General features: G+C 37.3%; 2 protein-coding genes across 2 annotated transcripts; one reads left to right on the top strand and one right to left on the bottom strand.

Moving 5' to 3' along the window:
* The first annotated feature begins 2,855 nt into the window (after positions 1–2,855).
* Positions 2,856–5,164, top strand: NCED6 (nine-cis-epoxycarotenoid dioxygenase 6). The gene has a single exon (XM_059590334.2). It carries the CDS (start codon positions 2,958–2,960, stop codon positions 4,788–4,790), a length of 1,833 nt encoding a protein of 610 aa, XP_059446317.2. The 5' UTR covers positions 2,856–2,957; the 3' UTR covers positions 4,791–5,164.
* Positions 5,165–13,092: 7,928 nt separating this feature from the next.
* On the bottom strand, positions 13,093–22,296 carry LOC132178358 (PB1 domain-containing protein tyrosine kinase). Its single transcript, XM_088515454.1, has 10 exons — positions 19,963–22,296; positions 19,534–19,875; positions 19,347–19,433; positions 17,994–18,146; positions 17,525–17,688; positions 17,302–17,449; positions 16,958–17,080; positions 16,747–16,834; positions 14,268–14,470; positions 13,093–13,254 (listed from the first exon to the last, which is right to left on the bottom strand). The coding sequence occupies exons 1-9, from the start codon at positions 22,240–22,242 to the stop codon at positions 14,283–14,285; spliced, it is 3,573 nt and encodes a 1,190-aa protein (XP_088371580.1). The 5' UTR covers positions 22,243–22,296; the 3' UTR covers positions 13,093–13,254; positions 14,268–14,282.
* Between the last annotated feature and the right edge of the window lie 1,144 nt (positions 22,297–23,440).

Here is a 23,440-nt window from a genome sequence, read left to right as displayed (position 1 = left end):
GGATTGCGCAGGAAAGAGAAGGTTTGGTGGCGAATTGGCGGGGATCCATTAGAAGTTGGACTTTTGACAGTGGACTTGATTGTTGGATAGCAATATTCTTTTGGTGCGCGGCCTTTAAGGAATGGACCGTTTGTGTCTAATTCTTAGGAAATTGTAGTCCTACATGCAAGCTGGTCCACATCATCAGATCAGGCCATGGGCTTCACTTACACAGAATAAGAAAGAGAAATTAAAGTGAAAGATATTTAACTTAATATTTCAAAAGAGATGGAACCTTAGAACAGATTTAGATTCATGAATGTTATTGAAGATTTACTATTATTATTATTATTATTATTATTTGTTGACATGTCCAGGAGAAGAGTTTGAATTAGTGACTTTTGTTTATAAAGTATGATTATCAACTGATTGAGTTATCCCGTGTAGACATTATTATTTTTGGTAAACATATGTGTAGCGTGCGGTATTCATTCATTACACGTTTTGTGTATTAAAATTGAGTAATGCTATTTAGTAGATTCTCGTACGACTACGATGATGACGACAAATGTTTTGATATAAAAATGATTTTATATCCCGCTACAAACGAATGATGAAACCTCCCACCATGTTTCTCGCCCTATTTCTTGCTTTTTGACCAAAACGAACTCGACAATTGCAAGCTGTCGCTTAGCAATCTTACTGCCGTTGTCTTGTTTCTTCTGAGCAGAAACAATAACCAAGCCTGTTGTTTCACCCACATAAAACCAAAACAAAATTTCAAGAGAAGAAACTGGCATTGGAGAAAAAACACCCCCTAAGAAGACACGTGGCGAGAGTTTGTGTTTGTGGACACGTGTTCACAAACCCAGGTACAGACGGTGGGGGGATATTGCAAATTTGAGAAAGAGAGAAAGGTCAAAGAAACCATGCATGGGCCTGGACATATGGGTTGCCACGTGGGGTTCCATCTGCATCTGGACGAAAGCATGCACTCCCATCACCAAGCGGGTGGATGGTAGTACGGACGACCCAATAGGGTTCTCTCTGACTAGGAAGGTCCATGTCCTCCCCCACGTGCAAATCTCCCGGTCGCGGCCGCTTCTCCACGACACGTGGCTTAAAATTGTCCACATGAGTTTCCCACTCTCTTCCAAAGATTTAACACTAAAAATATATACAGAAATGCTTTCAAAACTTATAAATACGTACTACTTCCTTTGTATGTAGACAATGAATTAATGATACATCTTTTTAGATTCTCATTTTTTCCAATTTTTATTTATTTTTTAAATATTCTATTATTCTTAAATTTTAACATATTGTTTTCAACGTACTAATTCCTCTATACAAAGATAGCATGGTCGCCTTAATAGATTTTGAGACCTTAGGCAACAAACTTAAGTATGACATTTTTATTTATTTATTTAAATATTAATTTTAAATCATTCTTTTTAACTTTTGTCCTTAATTTTTTTTTTTTTTTCAAATGATTGCAAAATTCATTTTTGTTACGAGACATTTTAATTTCAATAGATGTCATATTTTTTGTTGAGTTACATATAATTCTTTCTCTTTTTTTTTTTCTTTTTTTTTTTTTTATGTAGAATTTAATTTGCAAAAACAAAATTTACTATTCTAAAAATTATTCAATGAACAAATTAGCCAATATATTAGTTTTAAGTTAGGATGAAACTGTGAGTTTAATAATTGCTTTAGAAGTGCAATTAATGTAATTTTCTAATTTTCTCTTTCTTTTCCTTTAAAGTATTAATATCTTAAAATTTAATTCTTTGTATTTATGATTATCGTAATTGGAACCTTAATTAAAGATTACTACGTACTTACTAACTTTTTTGTCATAATATTATTTAATTTTTTACTATAATTAAGGCCTTAATTAAAGACAATTGACTAACTTTTTTTTTTTTTTTGACATGTCCGCACAAGAGGAAGGAGTAAGATTCAAACTAATGACCTCCGCTTCATTAGATGTAGTTCCGACCGATTGAGCTACCTCTTGAGGACTTGACTAACTTTTTATCATAATTGAGACTCTAATTGTTTTGTTTTTTTATGAAAGGAAACTTAATTATACTATAGTTATAAAAAAATGGTTCCTTGCATTACTCTATTTTTATTGGGGCCTTAGGCAATTGCCTAAGCATTGAGCTGGCACTGGTAGACAATAAATGATATATCTTTTTAGGTTGTCAATTTTTTATTTTATTTTTTCCAAAAAAGAGTACACAATTATTATTTTTTTTAAAAAAATTTCTATCAATCTTAAGTTTTAACATATTGTTTTCAAAATTAAATATAATATATATTATTCTAATATAAAACACGTATCATGTAATTGCAAATCTTTTCTTCTAATAAATTCAATAGCATAGGGTTGAAATATCTATATACATTCTCTAATTGAAAAAGGACAAAGGGATTACAAGAGAATATTTTTCTCATTCTTGGCCCAAACACTGTTCATCACTATTTCCCAAATAAATCAACATCAAAACATTCTAACTTTTTCACTTTTAATATCAAATCATTCACTTTTTATTATTATTCAAATAAAAAAATCACTACAAAACAAAATTTTTTCACTTTTCCATACCACTTTTTCATTTTTTTTATACCAAACATTCTTACTTTTTTTCACATCAATCTACATCAACTACAGTGTTTAGGCCATCCCATTTGCCAAACTCCTTATTTGGCATCTAGCATATCAACTTCCCAAACCTCGACGTAGTTCCGCCTCTGTCCACGTGTTTCCCTTACACAGCCCTCGTATATATACAAACAGCCCGCGGCGAATACTACTTTTCCTTGCTTTATTTTATTTTATTTTATTGTTGGTAACGCTTTTCCTTCTTTTATAAACGCAAGAAAACACGAAAGTATCCCACTCCATTTCTTCGACACCCTTCACACCCAGACGCAGTAATATCTCTTCCCTCTCAAGTATTTCAGCCATGCAGTGCTCTTTGCACTTCACCGCCCTACCAACAACCTCTAGTCTCAAAAATCCCACTGAAATTTACACACCCACAACACCAAAAAATCCAACCCCCTCCCCAATTTTCACATCCAAAATCCTCTTTAATCCTTCCAAGAGAACAGTCCCCCTAAAGACACCACCAGCGCCGCCATCACCGCCATCGTTTCTGCCGGAACGCAAACCATTGCTCATACATCAGCCAGTATCCACCCCACAAAAACTCACGTACCCACCTCACTTAAATCCCCTGCAAAAGCTAGCAGCTTCGGTTCTAGACCTTATAGAGGCCTCACTCATATTACCGCAAGAAAAGAACCATAAACTGCCCAAAACGCTCGACCCGGCGGTTCAGATATCCGGTAACTTCGCCCCGGTTCAAGAGTGCCCGGTTCAGCATGGGCTTGAGGTGGTGGGTGAGATACCGGCAAGCCTTCACGGCGTTTACTTGCGGAATGGGGCTAATCCCATGTACGCGCCCTCAGGCGGACATCATTTGTTCGATGGGGACGGTATGATACACGCGGTTTCTTTATCCTCCGGGAACCAGGCAAGCTACAGCTGTAGGTACACGCGCACGAGCCGGCTCGTGCAAGAAGCCGCTATGGGAAGGCCTGTGTTTCCCAAGTCGATTGGGGAGCTGCATGGCCACTTGGGGCTGGCTCGGCTTGCGCTGTTCTTCGCTCGAGCCGGTGCCGGTTTAATCGAGGGCTCACGAGGCACAGGCGTGGCCAACGCAGGGCTGGTGTATTTCAGCGGCCGATTGTTAGCCATGTCAGAGGACGACCTTCCGTACCATGTGAAGATCAACGGTGATGGTGATCTTGAAACGGTGGAACGGTTTAATTTCAACAATCAGCTGGACTGTCCCATGATAGCCCACCCCAAGGTGGACCCCATAACCGGCGAGCTTCATGCACTGAGCTACAACGTGGTGAAAAAACCCTACCTCAAATACTTCAAGTTCGACACGTGCAGAAAAAAGTCACGTGACGTGGATATCTCGCTTCAATGGCCGACAATGGTGCATGACTTTGCCATAACACACAACTTTGTGATACTCCCGGACCACCAAGTGGTATTCAAGTTATCCGAGATGATTCGGGGCGGGTCTCCGGTGATCTACGACAAGAGCAAGACCTCCCGGTTCGGAGTTTTGCCGAAAGCCGACGTTGACGAGTCGAGAATTCAGTGGATTGACGTGCCCAATTGCTTTTGCTTCCATTTATGGAATGCTTGGGAGGAAGATGATGATGATGAGACTATCGTTATTATCGGGTCGTGCATGAGCCCGCCGGACTCGGTGTTCAACGAAAGCGAAGTCCCGATACGGAGCGAGTTATCGGAAATTAGGTTGAACATGAGGACCGGGAAGTCCACGCGCCGAGTCATCGTGCCGGGAATGAACTTGGAAGCAGGGCAAGTGAATAGGCAGCTTCTTGGGCAAAAGACTCGATACGTGTACACAGCAATAACGGAGCCGTGGCCCAAGTGTTGTGGCATTGCGAAGGTTGATTTGAGTACTGGCGGCGTTACCAAATATTTGTACGGGACGAAAAGGTTCGGGGGGGAGCCGTTTTACGTGCCCAAAAATAAAATACGTAACGGATCAAGTGTTGATGATGATGAAGGGTTTATAGTGGGGTTTGTGAGGGATGAGAAAAGTGAGAGGTCGGAGATGGTGATAGTGGAAGCTTCAAGCATGAAGCAAGTGGCTACAGTGAGACTGCCTGCTAGAGTTCCTTATGGGTTTCATGGTACATTTGTTAGTGCCGAAGACTTGAAGCAGCAGGAACCGCAGCCTAGCTAGGCAGTTGGCAAGTAACTTTATTTAAAGTACTCTTTCTATACATATTATATGTATTGCTATTTCGAAGCTTGGTGTCCAAGAAATTTTTGTTTTGTCCAAAGTGATTTGAAAACAATATTCCTTGTCGCTAGGGACAAAATGATCATTTCTATTGCATCTCCACGCAGTGGATGGTAATGTATGTATATATAGCTTCATAGATAAGTATGGACCTTATTGCAGGGGATGTATATATAGCTTTGTCCTCTTGGAGCAAATAACCGTGTGAACATGTTTATATATATGAAGCCAACTGCTGTAGGTTTCAATTGTGTTTTTCTTTTTTGCAATGTGAACGACAATAATTGTAAAGATTTTCTAGTAACTAATTTGGTCGGGCGAAACTTTGGTTTTGACCAGAACCAAGACAAGGAAACGAGGAAAAAGAGTACTGTACATAATTAGGAAACACGTTTCCTGAGTTTATTGTCTCTCTAAGCTACTGTACTAGTGGTGTTACAGTATCAGCAAAGTTACTAAGCTACAAGTCGTCAACTAATGATCAGACATGGAAGCACACGTCTCGGACATTAATCTGTTTCACTCCCAATTCAATTATTTTATAGCGTCAGTTGTGACTGCACAAATACTCGATGTTATCATTGTATAGTTTGACCAACTTATCCTGCCCAAATCAATTCCCCATGGCCAATACTTTCTTTCAACTGGGGTGGTACAGACACTTAACAGCTCTTAATTTGTCTCATCGATGGTGCCTATAATTTGTCGGGCTGTAAAACTTATTAGTTTCTTTCAAGTGTGTATAGGAGGAGGGACACTTATTAGCTGGCTCTTCAATTCGTTTCATCGATCGTGCCTAGCTATTTGTCAGGCTGTAAAACGTATCCATGCATTCTTCTTCTCTCTTCCCACAGTAAATTAATGGTAGGGCCAGCGAATATCTTCTGGGGACAAAATATATATGGATAACCACAAATTCTGTATATATATAAGGTACTTTTCAAAGCGAGAAAAGCTATTATTAATACTTTTTTTTTTTTTTAAAAAAAAAGTAATGTGCTACCATTACTTCTGAGGTGTGATCTTTTTTTTTTTTTTTTTTTTTTTTGATAAACTGTGTTACTATTATTTCCAATTAAGCATCAAAAATAGCTTCCTCAAGAACCAGTAGGTTCTGAATACAGAGAGGAGGGTCAACAACCCACATAGCATCCATTACACTTTTAGTTGCCATTCTTGCAAGCTCATGTGCTGGCCGATTGGCCTCCCTTCCACTGTAAGCTATCTTCCAGTGTGACAACTCACGCAGATGATGGTGAAGGTCTTCGAGAAGAGGGTGCCGCCTACTCCAACCTCGCGTCCCCTGCTGAACTGCTTCCACTACCAGCTGTGCATCGCCCACAAACAACGTGCTGTCAAAGCCCCAGGTTCGGCAGATTTGGACAGCAGTAATAGCTGCCATTGTCTCCGCATCGATAGCACTAAGATAACCCCGTCGTGTGAGACTTCTTGCCATAATCATCTTCCCTTTGTGGTCTCGCAGTAACACTCCCAGTCCAATAAGTCCTCTGTCCGTGTCCAACGAGGCGTCCCAATGTGCAATAATCCACCCATTCGGAGGAGTCATCACCTGAACAGACCTGGCTGGTGTCCCCGGCACAACTGGCGTCTCGTTGGCTTGTTGGAAATCTAGTAGAGCCCCCCTTGTACGTAGAAGCAGCTCTTTCGGAGAGGCAAAAGAACCTCCATGTATCACCTCATTTCTTCGTAACCATATCCGCCTTGCCAATCCAACGAACAGTCTCATTTCTTCCAAATTACATACTTGGAACATTCTTTCCACAACTTGGACAAATTGAGGACCATTGAGGGAGCTTTTCTGAAATTTACGATCCCCTTCACCCCACACATCCATAGCTGAGGGGCATCTCCATAGAATATGGAAGACCGTCTCAACCTCAAGGCCACATATAGGGCACCTTGGGTCGTCGATGATGTGTCGTTTGTGGAGGTTTTCTCTGGTGGGTAATATATCCTGGCAAGCCTTCCAAAGAAAATTTTGTTCCACACTTGGTACCTTTAATTTCCAGATCAGCTTCCACACGGCTCTACTGGAACTGCGTATTGAGCATTCTCCACGTCCCTCTTCCTCCTTCTTCTTTTGCAAATGGTAAGCACTTCGAACCGAAAAATCCCCCTTCACCGTACCCCTCCACACCATACAATCTTCTTGATTTCTGCTACTAAGGGGGATGGCTAGAATCATTCTAACTTCTGCCGGAGAAAAAATCTGTTCGATGAGGTTGGTTTTCCACCATTTGGTGTCTCTATCCACAAGTTCACACACCCGAGCCGTCGGGGCAAGCACTGTCGGTTGGGAGTGTATCCGGTAGTCGTTCGGATTGTGAAGCCACTTGTCTTGCCATATACGAATCTTCTCCCCATTTCCCACTCTCCATATAAGACCCTCCCGAACGATATCACACGTGCTTTGGATGCTCCGCCAAGCGAAAGAAGGCCGTTTCCCCTTTGGGGCATCAAGGATAGAACAGTTTGGGAAGTACTTTGCTTTCATAATTTTTGCAATAAAGCTGTCGGGCGACTCCCACATTCTCCACACCTGTTTTGCCAAAAGGGCCTTGTTGAAAAAATTAAAATCCCGAAACCCCATACCTCCGGACCCTTTTGAGACCCCCATCTTGTTCCAACTCATCCAAGCAATTTTGTTCTCCTTCATCTTATGGCCCCACCAAAACTTTTGCATAAGTGAGTTTATTTCCAAGCATAAGGACTTTGGAAATAAAAACACGCTCATGCTATAAGTAGGGATTGCTTGAATGACCGCCTTCAATAGGACCTCTTTTCCAGCTTGAGAGAGGAACTGAAGTTTCCAGTCTTGGAGGCGTTTCCATATCCGCTCAATAATGCTTCGAAAGGCCGCCGTTCTCGATTTCCCCACAAGTGTTGGTAACCCCAAATATTTTTCATATCGTTGAGTGGAGGGTATTCCAGCTAACTCCAAAATCTGTCGACGATCCTCCATTGGAGTATTTTTACTGAAAAAGATGGAGGTCTTATTGTCATTCATTTTTTGTCCAGATGCCCCTTCATATATCTTCAAAATCTCCGTCATGGCCTGCCATTGGGATTGAGTAGACCTGCAAAATAGTAAACTGTCATCTGCAAAAAACAGATGACTAATAAGGGGACCGCGTCGGGAGGTAGGAACACCCGACAGCCTCCTTTCATGATGGGCATTTGTCAACATGGCACTCAGCGCCTCCGCACAGATTAGAAACAGATATGGAGATATAGGGTCTCCCTGTCTTAGGCCTCTTGAAGGAATTATATTGCCCCAAGGAGAACCATTGACCAAAATTGCATACTTTGTCGAGGTTACACACATCATAATCAATCTAATCCACCGCTCGTCAAAGCCCATACCCTTCATAGCTGCCGCCAAAAATCTCCATTCTACCCGGTCGTAAGCCTTGCTCATATCGAGCTTGACCGCCATAAAACCTTTTTTTCCCCTCATCCCGGAGTGCATTGTATGTAAAGTCTCATACGCCGCGAGAACGTTATCTGAAATTAACCTCCCGGGGACAAAGGCGCTTTGGGTAGGAGAAATAATGAAAGGTAAAACTTTCTTTAGTCTGTTTGCAAGGACCTTGGATAAAATTTTATACATCACGTTGCATAAACTAATCGGACGGAATTCCGTAACACAAGAAGGGTTGTTTGTCTTAGGATCTGAGGTGTGATCTATTATTTAGAGAAAATGTATTAAGTTTCATGGTAACACATCACTTGAAAATCAATTTTTTAGAAAAAAAAATTAATAAATGTAGCATTTCTCTAATAATAAATCAAATCGTCACAAGAAAATTATTATTTTTTAGTAAGTACAAGGAAAAAGTTATACAAATCCAAATGTTACGTTCTAGCAATGTTTCTGGGACTTGATAGCTCTCTCTCTCTCTCTATATATATATAAAGAATATTGATTAATATGTGACAAGCTCATATCAAGTCCTAGTACTAAAAATTGAGACGTTCAGACAAAGGGTCCGTCGTAGCTCGTTCGAATGAAGTGTTGCAGAGAGATTCCATACTTACACTCGAGAGCCTAGGTTGAAGGCTCGGTCGTACTTCATTAGACCAAGTGGTGGAGGTTTTGGTCTTGATGTATCATCCCCTTCAAAATTCAAGGTTCAACACCTCATAGGTGCAAACAATCCTTTGGGGCCACATCCCTTGGTGAAAAGCCAGTGATTTAACCAGTTCCATGTAGGAAAACTTCCGAGGGTGTGGTGCATGAGACTGACGTTTACTCTGCAGGGATGAGTTCGAATTGAAGGGCCCTGCCTTTGAGAGGTTCCCCGACATAAAAAAAAAAGTTTGATCGAACAAACTTAAACCTCGTTTGATCAAATAGGCCACTGAATGTTTTAATTGTAAACAATTTTAACTTAAAATCTCGCTTGATCGGGTGCAAGTTAGAGCATGGACATGCCTCACTTGTTCAAGTAAGTACCAGACAGTTCGAGCTAGCTTCACTTATTTAAGAACCATATGCAATTAGATCGATGTAACGAAATAAATAAAATATAGCTACCCAAAATAGTGAGATCCTGTTCTCAAGTTTTAACAAAGGCCAGGAATGAATCAAATCTCTTAAGAGGAGTTGTCTGGCCACTCCCTTACCAATATATATGCTTAACAGTCCCGTCACAATGCACAAGCAATTTTTTATTTTTTATTTTTTATTTTTATTTTTTCGGGTGAACATTTGTGGGTTACTTATTTATTGTGTAAAATAGATGAAATTGATGGAAACAAATAATTACAGATAAAGAAAATATACAAGAATACAAGATGCATGTTCAGTTGAATTAATAATATTTACGGTAAACTCCTACTTAGCAAATACAATATTTTGGATAAAGATAGGGTTATCTTCCATCTAAACTTATTCTAGAAATTGATGAAAAGCTGCTTTTGCAAAATGGTGAACTGCTTTGTTGGCCTCTCTTAGAACATGCCATACGGACCATAATTAGAGACTATTTAGATTAACTTAGATATTTTCGATCAATTATCTGTACGTACGGACTCTAATTAGATCCTTTTTGGCGCAAACCATTAACAATTTCTATCGCATCGTTTAATTTTTGGGGGCAGAAGATAGGGAATAGTGCTATGCTTTTATAATGCGCAACATTAAGGATAGGATGAGCCAATAATGTTTCTTGCAACTACTTTTTTTTTCATCTGTGCACGCTTTTGCTAAATGTCACACAGGAGATAGTTGGATGGATTGATGGAAAATGGCAGCAAATTAAGTTTGGAGTTGAACAATTCGTTGGTCAAAAGAGAAATGTGAGAGTCACATCCTTGTCTTTCACTAAACCGATAATATTTATTTTCCAAATATTATGGCTTTTCATTAAATTGTTATCATAATCAAGATTTTAACAAAAAAAAAAAAAAAGTTAAAAGACAAAAATAGTATTTTATTATAACTAACTGAATATTTTTTCATTTATTTAAACCGAAAAAAATCATGTTCCATTTATTGTTTATTCTCAACAGTCATATTTTAAAAAATGTATCTTTTCTAACCGTCATGGTAATAAATCAGATGTAATAAGTAAATATCTTATTAGAGGAATGAATGTCATTTAAAAATAAATCACATGATGAGTTAATTCATTTGCAGTAAAAATTGCTTCAAGCAGGCACACAAACACTATATATGACCAAATACAAACAAAATCAACTACTTTTTAACATATCCGCACAAGATAGGGGAGAGAGATTCGAAACAGTGATCTACACTTTATTAAACATGATCTCAATCGATTGAGCTACTTCTTAGAGTTACCCTTTCGGTAAAGGTTCAATATCAATCCTAAAATTTGAATGACACAGACCTCCCAGAATGCAGTACAACTGTACAACCAAAAATGCTTTAAAGAAGCGAAGAGAGAAGATGATGGGTGAGTTTTTAGGGTTAAATACTAAATTCCTTAGGGTTTCATTACTTTATTTTTTTCTTCCTAGGGTTTCATTTTTATCACAAAAGATCTCTGTGGTTTTGATAATAGACCAAGTTAGTTCTCCGTCAGTTGACCGTTAGTTGACTTAACGGAATTTCACGTGGACCAATCACATATTGACACGTGGCACCTACTTAATTTTTTTTTTAAAAAAATGTATTTTCGAAAAAAAAAAAAAAAAAATTGGGTGTGGCTCAACCACCATTGGGGGTGGTTGCGGCCACCCCTTAGGCTCCGGACACCTTCATCCGGCCAGATGGGGGTGGCCAATTTTTTTTTTTTTTTTTAATTAAAAAAAAAAATTTAAGTAAGTGTCACCTGTCAACATTTGATTGGTCCACGTGAAATTCTGTTAAGTCAACTAATGGTTAATTAACGGAGGACTAACTTAGTTTATTATCAAAACCACAAGAACTTCCTGTGATAAAAATGAAACCCTATGAGAGAAAAATAAAGTAATGAAAACCCATAAACTAATTTAGTATTTAACTCAAGTTTTTATTTGAGGAGAGAATCATTATTTTATATTTTTATTTTATTTCTTTTATGCATGGTTGAGCTTGCTATTTATTTCCTTTGTCAAAATGACTAGCCGAATGAAATTCTTTTTATTTTTTATTTTGCTAATTTTTGTTAGAAGGTCAACTAAAATAACTTTCTATAATTTTGAATTATAACCCACAGAAACCCACTCCTTTTCAATACTATTCACTTCATCGTTTTTTAAAAAATTAACACCAAAATATTTATATTTTTTTATTTTTTATATCAAATTATTTACTTTTTATTATTATTTAAATAAAAAAATTATTACAAAACAAATTATTATTATTATTTTTTTCATATCAAACATTTTATTTTATTTATTTTTACATTAATCCACGTGACCTACCGTATCTAGAAAAAAGATTTAACAGACACCCATTACTAGGCATATATAGAAGCCACGCCTAGCTAGGGATTGGACTGGAAGCTGAAAGTTGACAATATAGATGTGACAAATGCTGTCACTTTGTCCTTTCATCCTTTTTATCTTATTTATGAGCCAATTGTGGCAACCTAATCCTTCCTACTTTTCCTCCCACCAAACTTTATCACCCGAAAAAAAAAAAAAAAAAAAAAGATTAGACTTTTCAAAGTATCACAGTCACTACTTTAAGGACCACGGCTTCTTTTGAGTTTTGAGTGAGCTAAAATATCACTAAAGTTGGATTATTGTAACATAAGATTTAACTTTTTAGCTTGATTTATTGGGTTGAATCCGTCCTTCTTAGCTTTGTTCGCTTTTGTTATTGTTGTTTTTTAATGTACTTTATTTTTTAATTTTTTTTTAAAAAGAAAAACCCGACACCGTTGCGATCTGATTCATTATTATTATTATTATTATTTTTTTAAAATATACCGTGAAAATAAGAATTATTGTGCACAATTCCAAAAGTTAACACAAAAAAGGGGTCTAATTATCATAATGGAGAAAGCATTTGATTAGACATGGGTGGGTTTGACTTTGTGATTTGATGCATCATGCATACCTCGAGTACGACTTAATAGAAGAAATACAATAATTCTTAAAGCCATCCAATAATTCTTGAAGCAACTATTATTGTTATTATTATTATTTAAATTTATCATTATCTTTAGCACTTGAAAATGGTTTGGGAATGTCTATTTCGTGTTGGGTCTGACGTACCCAACATGGAGAACTTAGTTCCGGCCTATTGTCGCCGGAGATCATTATCATCGATCCCTCCATAAGTGTTGACCATTGTACGGTAAAGGGGAACAAGATCTTCGAGTGAAATAAGAAAGAATCTTTTTATTGTCGAAATTTTATTTTATTATATTTAATATTATACATAATGTTAGATTATTTTAAAATTATGTAATAATATATTTATAATGCACTATTATTTTATTTCAACATCATGGTATTGAATTAGACTATCATAATCTATTGAATGAGACGGTGATATCAACATCATGGGATAATTGTAGGGAAAAAAATCGGCATACAACATTATTAAAGAAAAAAAACACATAAAAAGAAGAGAGTATGTTCTAGGGTGGTGTAAGCATTTCTAAGATCGAAGAGAGTTTCCACTGAGCAGCTTCTTTATCTTTTTACTTTTTTACTTTATTTTATTTTTTTTCTTTCCGACACTTTTTTCAGGGGGGACAATCAAAGGTGCTTCAACAACCTGAAGCACACAATAGGCAAAAGGGGTAAAAGGCCCCATCTTTTCTTTTGTTTACTCTTATCTTCATTTTTCTTTCCCACTACTGCATAAAATATACCTTCATGTCAAGTGTCAACCAAGCTATCTTTGAAAATTCAACCTCAAGATGTGAAATGCTGAAACAGCTCCAAGTTCTTCGATCCAAATTCAGCCACAAAGCAAGCACTACAATATGGTGGATCATTTTGTGCAGGTTCAGTACAACATCAGTGACATCACTTTAGAATAATAGGGAAAGTATTGGAACTTGACCATTTCGACTACGTCATATTCGTCTAAAATGCGTGTGTTCAGTGGCGAATGTTTAATTGAAATGGAAAGTAAACTATAACGTTAGGGTTCGAATTTGCTTGACGCTTCAGCCGGAAATGTTTCTGCAAATGTGTTGCTCATTAATAGAATTCAAGACTTCTACTATAATATTATGTTTTTTTATAATGTATGAGAACTTTACTCAGATTAATTGTACGTCGCAAACGCATATTGTACAACAATCCTCACCGTTAATCAAACTCCTACAGATAACTGACCCCACCCACCAGAACCAGTTATCAGATAATTCAGAAGTTTTCACCTCTACCGGGCTAAGCAGTTTATCCTTATACCCAGGAAGCTATAATATTATGTTAAACTACCACTTATTCAAAAAGTTTATATTTATAAAAAATAGTAAATTTAATTATTTAATTAATGCTTTAATCCTTTGCACTTCTGTTTCCTAAATAATAACTGTTGAAGGCAAGGTTATCAACTTTGTGCTTAGACAGCCTTAAGAGCACCTAAGCTGGTTTTCTAGGTTGGAGATGTATGGGGTACTCTAAATTGTGCAGTCCAGTAAATTTAGGCTCTTATTTGCGTGCTTCTGGACTCAAAAAAGCTCGATAAAAAAGGCATGCAGTCCCATAATTTTCTGTAAGAACTTTACAAAGCACTCTGGCATTTCTAAATCATATTTTTATCGTGTACAAAATGTTTCAGTGTTTCAAACTCAACAAAATAGACAAGTAGAGAAGTACAAAGAACATATATATATATATATATGGATCTCATCTGTGCTTTTAATCTACAGGTTGAATCTCTACATCAGTGGGTTGTATGAAGCTCTACTTTTCAGACTCGATGCATGAAAAAAAGAACTTATTAATTGTTTCTTTTTGGGTTATATAAGTGTGACTTACATGAGGATGTTGGGTTTATCTTTTGGCAGGACTCTGTCGCTTTTTCTGGAGTGCAGTTGACATATCACGTAGCCTATTTGTTATCTCTGTGAATGATGGCCTGGCTGCAGGATCAGGACACCAGCAATCTTCCATCAACTTCCTCCACTCAGGATCACAACGTTTTGGAATTGGAGGCCTGAGCGAGTTATTTACAATACCTCCTTCATAAAAAATTCACACAACACAAAGTGATCATCAAGTTCATAACAGAGCTAGCCACACTGAATGAATGATGCATGATGGCTAGTAAAGATCAGCAAATTACGCATTTTCAAGAACATAGGGGCTGTTCAAGAAATATGACATAGAAATGGATAAAGTTATTTACCAGAAAAATCAAAGTTTTAGAAATATAACCTAGTTGTCTACAAGTGGCTGATAAAGTTCTTTAGAAATACTTTATGTGATTTGGAGACCAAGTTCTTGAATACATTGGTTATCTGAAAATGTCAAGTATGTTTTGATCCATTTCACATTTGGTGGTTAAGGTTTCAAAAGGCCACACATTTTTTTTTTTTTTTCTTTTTTTTCAATTGTTGTTTGTTTTCAAAAAAGAACAAAACCCAATGTTGAAGCAAAATTTTGAAAATGCTTCTCAAGATAGTCGTGCCACAAAATGTTGATTCAAGTCGTTTCTGTCAACAAACAGCACAAGGAGAGTGTCTAGGGATGTATATTGGAAGAAATTTAAATAAATAAGGTTATCACCCTGTAATGTTGCTGCCAAAGCAAAGGAGGGAGAAAGGGGTGGGGGTTAGAGTTTTTTGGAAAGATTTACATTATTTATTTCAATCCAAAATTCGAAATTGTATGGAATGGAGGAAACATTTGTCCCACATTGGCTAATGATAATGAACCCAACACCTTTATAAGTTATCCTCCTCACTCTAACTTGAATGATGGAGAAGAGGGCTAAGCCGCCTAGTGCTGGCAATGCTGCTTGCGACACGCACACAAGCAATGGGTTTTGGGCCCTATGAGGCACACTTCGCATCAGAGCGAGGAGCATTGAAGAGCCCTAAATTATTTTGAAAATTTAGATTGGCCCACAATAGAGAATCTCGATTGATAGAGATCTTAGTTCAATTGAACGAATTAGATCAGTACAAAAACCTGAGAGCCTAGGTCGATACTTTGATTTTTAGCTCGTTCGATCAAAGCGCATCCTAAGACTTCCATCGATCGAACTTGCCATTTCAGACGATTAATCAAGGTCATTCTAACCGTTTTAAGGTATTAAAATGCTCATTAAGGTGGCTGTTAAGTGGGATATAATGGTTATGATTCGTGACTGTTAGATCAAATCAATTTGGACTGTTGAGATGAGTTCATAAACATTATAAATATGACCTTATGGTCATCTCCAAGGTACAACAATTTTTCTTCTTCTATTCCATACAATTTATGCATTCTTCTCGCTCTAAAGGTGTTTTCAGTTACTCTAGAAGGTGCTAATCTACTAATCTAGAGTAACGTTTTGGGCATTGTTGTATTTGGGAACGATTTTGTCCAATCCTCTTAGCACTTTAGAAAGGGGGCCAGATATGTTCTAAAGAAATCGTCATTGTGATCGAGCCTTGAAGTCCTTATATATTGCCTTCATCATTTCCCCTTTTCAATTCATATTTTCCAACAGTGACTACTCTCAAAAGCAAACCCACAAACTTGTTTTTGATAGTATGAGATTTTTACCATTGCACTAGAAGGCATCCCATTGAAAGAACTCATGACCTTTACAACAAACAAGTTGTTAATAGCTAAGAGTCATCAATATGAAATTAATGTGGTTTGGTTGGAGACAAGTTAAATGGGTTCCAAAAGTGGTGCGTAGCACAAAAAAAATCTGATAGAAGCTTTATGCAAGTTACATGCCCAAGATTCATGCTTCTACTCTATCTGTAAATACAGGATCTCCAAAATGGGAAACTAAAACTCATCATAATTGCTGAATATCCTTACCCTAACTGTATAATTCATAAAAGAGTACGATATCTCCAAAAAGAGTATGTTATTTTGATATATCATAAAAGACATACACAGTCCATAACTTGCCAAAGAAAATAAGAGCTATTTATTTTAGTTTGTGTAATCAGAATCATTAACCAATGCAGTTTTTAAATTGACTGAGGAACTATAAGATAATAACTACCAGATATCCTTGGGCTTAACAACAACAACAACACAACAACAATGTTACTCCTAAGGATTGGAGAATAGCATATGTGGAGTTGTGTACATAATTCAATAACTATCCAAAAAGAAAAAGATTCGAGCAAACTCTTTCCTCGCTAGAAAAAAAGAAAGATTGAAGTAACTTTATTAATGAATACCTAGGTATGCACTTTAAAACTTGCAGCAGTTTAAACAAAGCTCTCTTAAGATGGTATGGAACTAAAACTTTGATGAAAAAATACACAACAATTGGGTTGGAACTTACCTATGATAGCACCACAATGAATGTTAGCATATGGCTCGTCACCAGTCAGAATCTCCCACAAGACAATACCAAATGAGAAAACATCAACCTATAAAACAAAACAAAACACAAAAGACCTTGTTATTGCATTTTTCAGGGCATAAATGATTCTGATTCAGACAGTCTTAAACTCCATGGAGGATGATAATAGGCTTTATTACAAGTTCCAAACCTTCTCAGAGACCCGGCTGCTGCTACCATTTAGTAATTCTGGTGCCATCCATGGAAGGGTCCCTCGAACACCACCAGTGACAAATGTGTTGCGCTTGATTCTGGACAACCCAAAATCCCCGACCTGCAAAGCAGGTAGCAAGCCCAGGTGAGTCACACAATGCTTCTATACATCATTAAATGTGTTTCTAATTAGTTAACGGAAAATAATCCATGTAGGAAACACTAATTATTGAAGACCTCAAAGAAAATAAAAACCTAGTAATTATAAGTGGCCGGATCCACCATGAAGATGGATACAAAAAACAATTGGCTTAATCAAAATATCGTCCTGCTATTAATTACCTTGCAAATAGGTCGTTCGGGATCCCTCAAATTGACTAGCAAATTATCACACTTTAAATCAAAATGAACAATATTTTTCAAATGCAAATACTCCATGCCGAAAGCTGCATCCGTTGCAATTATGAGCCTTTTTCGACGATCAAGCACCCTGCAGGAAGAATTTTGAGAATTTCATAAATCTATTTAGAAGATGAAAGGGAAGAAATAAGTATGATAAACTCACCTTTCCTTCTTTACTAGTACACTTCTCAATGATCCATTCACCATATATTCAGTTACAGTTGCCAACGTTCCTCCGGGCCCATCAGGAGTTACCCCATAGAATGCTACCACATTTGGATGGTGAAGAGTTGACAATATCTGTGCCTCTCTCCAGAAGTCTTTAGTCTGTACAAGCTAAGGGAGTTAAAATTTTCATCCAGAAAAATTCTAATACCAAATTTTATGGTGTAGAAGATACCAAGTAATACCAATCAAGTGCTTGAGAAAAATAAAAAAAAGAGTAATGCCATTCAATTCATCGAGAACCTAATTTAAGTTCAAATTTTTTATTTTTTATTTTTTATTTTTTTTCCTTCAGGTTGAAACTTCTGTACATTGTAAGAAATTGTATGAAAAAAACTATCCAAATCAGAAGAGCTATGACAGAGCAGAATTTCAGAAGTTCAAATGCTGATGATTCTAGTACCAACCAGTCGATCTTGCTCTGATGATTTTTCTGAAAAGCAACTCTCTTTTATTCTCTTAATAGCAACATCAGTCCCCCTCCATTTTCCATAATATACAGTTCCAAATGTACCAGATCCTAACTCTTTCAGTTCTTCAAGATCACCATTCATTATGATCTGCATTTCAGTATATGAAACAGACAGTTAAACATCGACTCCAGATTTTACTTGTTTGCTAAAAACAAAGGATTAATTTTGTAAGAAGAAGAAGAAGAAGAAGAAGAAAATCAAGAGAGAAACAGGAGAACAGATTCAATCTCAGGTTATAGGGTTGTACTTTTCAGATTATGGGTTGTTTACCGGAAATCTGATTTTTCTTATCTACCATGACCACTAAAAACCATATACAGTGAAGAAAAAGAAGAAGAAATGAAATTGGTAGTTCTATACTATGTAATCAGGTTATAACTTCGTTTGTTACATGAAATAAGCTATTTTCTTTGATAAGTACAGAAAAAAAAAAAAAAATTTGTTTCTAAAGACAATATCTTAAAGATGCATAGTTAAATGAAACTCAGAAAGAGAGAAAGAAACGACAGCAGTAAATAACGAGGGGTATAAGATATAACCTAGATCCATTCTAGTTAAGAAGGCATATGGTATTTGGCTGTCATAATGCATCAGCAACGTTTCATTTTCTTAGTACTCTAAAAAAGAAAATTATTTAGATGTCATTATTATTCCATACATATAAACTGTAAAGCAGTTGCTTCAATTAACTTGACAAAGTGACACCAATCAATATGAATCAGATGGTCCTGGGTTCAATTCTAAATCTAGGAAGCCCCTGCATTAGGCCCTAAATGTAAAATGAGCCTCTTAAAAGTCCATTGTAAAATAGGAAATATGGGGGAAGCACCACCTGTTAGGAAACTCCCATGGTAACCATAGTATGATCTCAAGGAATGTAAAGATTACGTCCATAACAGCAGTTTCATTCCATAACTCGTCTTACTTGCTGATATGATTTTTAGTCTAAAGCTGTGTGTACTGGGATCACTTCTAATACTGAGGAAAATACTACATTTTCACAAACATCCAACTTTTCACAAAACAAAGAAAATGAAATGGTCACTTTCATAAAAAGATTGCAAATTCTGGTCAAAGAAGATCATTCACAGCCAATTGCGCTCATCATCCACATGATGTTAGAAAGTTCAAGTCAGCACACACCAGTTCATGCGAAAGGAGTCACAAGAAGGAAAAAAAAAAAGATCCTAATTGTCCAGGCATGGTAAAGAGAGAAACTAGCACCCATGATAGGAAAGGACAACAATATAAACTCACGCATAAATCCAGAAATATAGCAACTCTAACCTGCAAACCATAGATGTCCGCTTCCATTTCAGCGATAGCAGCATCACTGATAGAGTCATCCATATCTCTGCCATTACTTTTCACACCCTATTTATATATGTAGTGTAGGAACTCAGATGAACCACTTGACATAATATCATAAAACATGATAACCACTAAACTCTAGTTCCATAGTGAAGTTTTTTACCTCGCATTCAGATCCTAAAGTGGCATTCTCTGCTTCTGATTTTCTAGGAGATGGAAAATCATCACAGGCCTCATCTTCTATACGTGACACAACTTTTGACGTAAAGGGGATGCCAGGAGGTGTACAATCAATTATATCTTTAACACTAACTACTGATTCCATCGTATTTTCAGGATGACTATCTGACAGCTGTGATTGAAGACAGACAACTTCTCCAAACTTCGCTCCCTCAAAAGACGTTTGGCTAAGTCCCACCATTTGAACCTGGTAGTCAGGATGATTTACGGAATCTGTATTACAGAGAGGAGCCTCTCCACTCAAAACAGCACCTGTGGTTGTCTTCTGAAATAAGGCATACATAGAAGTGTTATTCTTGTACAACTTAAATTTTGGAAAGAAATTTGTTTCTGCAAACGGAGACATACTTACACAGCTTGGGCCCATGGATTCTTGGTCATCCAATCCCTGAGATGCAACAGGTAGTAGTCCAGGGTACCCATCTGATACTGCTTGAATACTTAATGTCTCAGTTGTAGCACACTGCTTATCCTTGTCAGAAGTCTGGCTCTTAATTAAGAACTTGGAAGCCATTGCTTCTAATCGGTAACCATGGGAGTGCTCTCTCATGCTATCTGCAGAAGTTTCAGAAGAAATGACTGATGAAGCAGAAATCCCTCCTCTGAGGTTTTGTTGCTCTTGTGAGGATAGACAAACACAGGGGAGATAGTTGAGGTCTGGTAACTTCTCAAGCTCCTTGGCATTATCATGTGATGAAACTTCAACATTTCTTTCTAGGTGTTTTTTTTTGTGATGAGAACAAGTGATATTCCTATCTGTCCAGTTGAACATCTCTTGACCCAGTTCGACATTTCCCTTGCAATCTCCAGGCATCATGGAAGTAGGTTGATTCTCATATTTATTCATTTGCTGTTTCTCGTTAATTCTCTCTTCACATTGAACTCGCCATTCATGTGGGAAATTTGACATTGCCAGTGACGGTGATTTGTCTCTCTCAGTACTCGAGGACAGTGGGGAGTAGCAATTGGACCTCTCACCATATTCCTGCAACTGTGAGTCAGAGAATGCATGTATTATTTTGTGATGAGACACATCTATATCATTAAGCCTTGACCGTAAGCCCATCGGATCATCAGGGTTAAAGGAAACCATATCTGAATGGAATGCTCTCTCCTTTAGCATTTTTCGGTCATTGTTAATATCACTTTGACAATATGATGGAGAATGCACAAAGTCTTTACTGGGGCTACGGTGGTGGAAGTGTCTGTCTTGGGATTTGTTAGCCTGGTCAGTTTCTACCAAATATTCGTTAGGATGATGGTAATTTGTCAATGGAGGCCCATGAGGAAGATTATTATAATAACCCATGGCATCAAGAGAGTAAGGATTTTCACAAGGACGTGTCTCGATAACAAATGGAATGATGCTCTGATGTCCATGACCACGTTTCCGATCCCCATAAATTTGCACATTAGAATTCTTAGGATCTCTATGCTGAACTGGAGATATTGGAGGGGTTTGATTGAATGACTTTCTTGGTATCTGAAGTTTAGTTAGAAACCGAGAAGCAGGCTTTGAGAACATTCCCGCCAAATTCGAGGAACTTGGAGTACAATCCTTAATCTCCAAAGGAAATGCTGATGTAGGAGAGTCTCTATGAAAAGTTGGACTATAATCTGAGGTATTCCCAAACTGGCAGGTCTGGCTTGTCAAACTCTGCCCACTAGAGCTCTTCCGTGGACTTCGGTCCACCGTGGCATTAACAGCAAAAACATACTGATAATCAGCATCACTTGGCTGGGCAGCCCTTCCTTCCATTGAACTTGGGCTCTCTGAAGATACAAGAAATATCCGCAGTCTATGAGAACCCTGAATTCTTTCCAGCTCTTGATATTCGTCTATCATATGATAAAGATCTTCATCTGAACAAACAGATATAAGTGCATCTAGATCCTCACCAGGAAGCTGGTATTTGATTGTATGAGGTTGGTTACAAATTCCAGAAATCTTGTTTGTGAGTTCCTCCCAAGTGATGTTCTTCCTGATGGATATAATCCGTGTCTCTCCACCCACATATCTAAGCTTACCATCGCTTGGCCTTGGTAATATTCTTCCCCCAAAGCTGCAGAGAACTTTCACTTTTCCAGAGAAAGAACCTTCTGAAAATTCTGTCCCATAAGGATAGTATGAATGAGGGGACTCCACCACATATACAGGTGAAGCATTTGGTCCTGGAGTTACTTGATCAGGATTACTCTCATCAGCAAACTTACCAGGAACTTGCCCAGTTGCACCATATTCCCAATGGTATCTGTTTATATTATCAGTATAAGCCTTGTTCTCTGCTTCAGTCCCAAATCCGGTCACTGGAACTAACTCTGAGAATTCCGAACTGTGTTCAGAATCAATTCTCTGTAGCCCAAGAATGCCAGTGAGATCCTCATAAACAAGCTGATGGTTCTGATTAAACTTATAATCCACTCTCTTTGGCTGGTGCTGTTCCCCTTCAGATATCACTGGCAATCTTCTCAGAGCAACACGATCCCGCAGAAACTCGGTAGAAAATTCCTCACCTGTCTGTATGCAAATATTATTTTCATTTCTCTCTGCAGCGTTTCTGCCACTTGACAGAACATGCGCTGCATCTTTGTAGAACTGCTGGCCTGAAGTACTAGGAGCTTCACTAGTCATTGTCTCAATTTGTTCTGTAGCTTCATATGAACATACTCTGCTTCCTCAATGCCTCTACAAGTTTCTACAATGATGCCCACACAATTCTGTTAATATGTACAAACTCAACCAATTGACTTGCTCAAATATCATAAAATAAGCTTCAAAGGCTTAATTTCATAATAGCAACTTATTTTGCCCTAAGAATGGCAAAATTGTCAGGCATTGTACAATTTCTTTAAAGGGTCACATACATCATCTCTCAATCTTCAACATTAGATCCACATTCAAGGGATCTTCCTATAGCTTTAAACATTCGACACCAGGTAATTCAAAGAGTCCCCAATGTATATTCACTCCATTATATATACATTTGAAGGAAAATTCATGGCTCCCAAGGTCACATGCTTCTCATCACATGGGTTTTTGCCTTAATTCCACAAAGGATCTTACAGATTCAACTGTGCAAGAATATGCATAACATCGATGATCAATGTATCAAAATATGAAATAACCACAGGGAACCCAAAAATGCAACATCATAGATTCATAAATATAGCAACGAAAACACACACACACACACACACCAAGGAAAAACTAAAAAACTAAAACTAAAAAGAACGTCAAAATGTTATTTTCATATAAATAAAAAGTACCCAGATTGATAAAATAGAATAAGACACTAAAGAGAGGGAATGGTGAGAAAGGTACCTGCAGCCTGTTTGAGACAATGTTTGTATGTGCATGGAATTAGGCTCCAAAGGTTGTTACAGTGGTCAAAAATTCAACTTTTTGGAAGCAAAAGAGGAACATGGAGTTTGGATTTGGGTTTTGTTTGTGGGGTGTGTGTTGAGAGAGAGAGAGAGAGAGAGAGAGAGATTGGGAGAGAGAGGCCGTTGCATGAGGGTCGGAGTTCAAACGGGGGCGTCACTCGTCAGACAGCAACATTTTGCTTAAAATAACGCGGCATGAATTCTAGGGAACAATGGAGGGCTAACTGCTAACTAACTTATAATTTTTTTTTCTTTTTTTCTTTTCTGTCTCTCAACTATAATTTTTTTTTCCTAATGGAGCCTCCATCATTCTTTTTAAATTAAATAAATAAAATTTTATCATATCTACATTTATCATTTTTATTAACTCAACATTTTATGTCCTCAATATTTACCATATTTTTCTGTATTAATATTAATATAACAAAAATTTAATAACTTAATTT

The sequence above is a fragment of the Corylus avellana genome, chromosome 4 (assembly GCF_965113065.1).
Source record: "Corylus avellana chromosome 4, dhCorAvel1.hap1.2, whole genome shotgun sequence".
NCBI lineage: Eukaryota > Viridiplantae > Streptophyta > Magnoliopsida > Fagales > Betulaceae > Corylus > Corylus avellana.
Note: the sequence above shows the minus strand (reverse complement) of the source record. Positions and strands in the feature narration are given on the sequence as shown.

Coding starts and splice junctions, on each gene's coding strand:
- NCED6 (XM_059590334.2), top strand. CDS start 2,958: ATGCAGTGCTCTTTGCACTTCACCGCCCTACCAACAACCTCTAGTCTC.
- LOC132178358 (XM_088515454.1), bottom strand. CDS start 22,242: ATGACTAGTGAAGCTCCTAGTACTTCAGGCCAGCAGTTCTACAAAGAT. Junction 19,434..19,533: donor CTTTAGGATCTGAATGCGAG/GTAAAAAACTTC, acceptor ATATATAAATAG/GGTGTGAAAAGTAATGGCAG. Junction 17,689..17,993: donor CATCAGAGCAAGATCGACTG/GTTGGTACTAGA, acceptor TAGCTTGTACAG/ACTAAAGACTTCTGGAGAGA.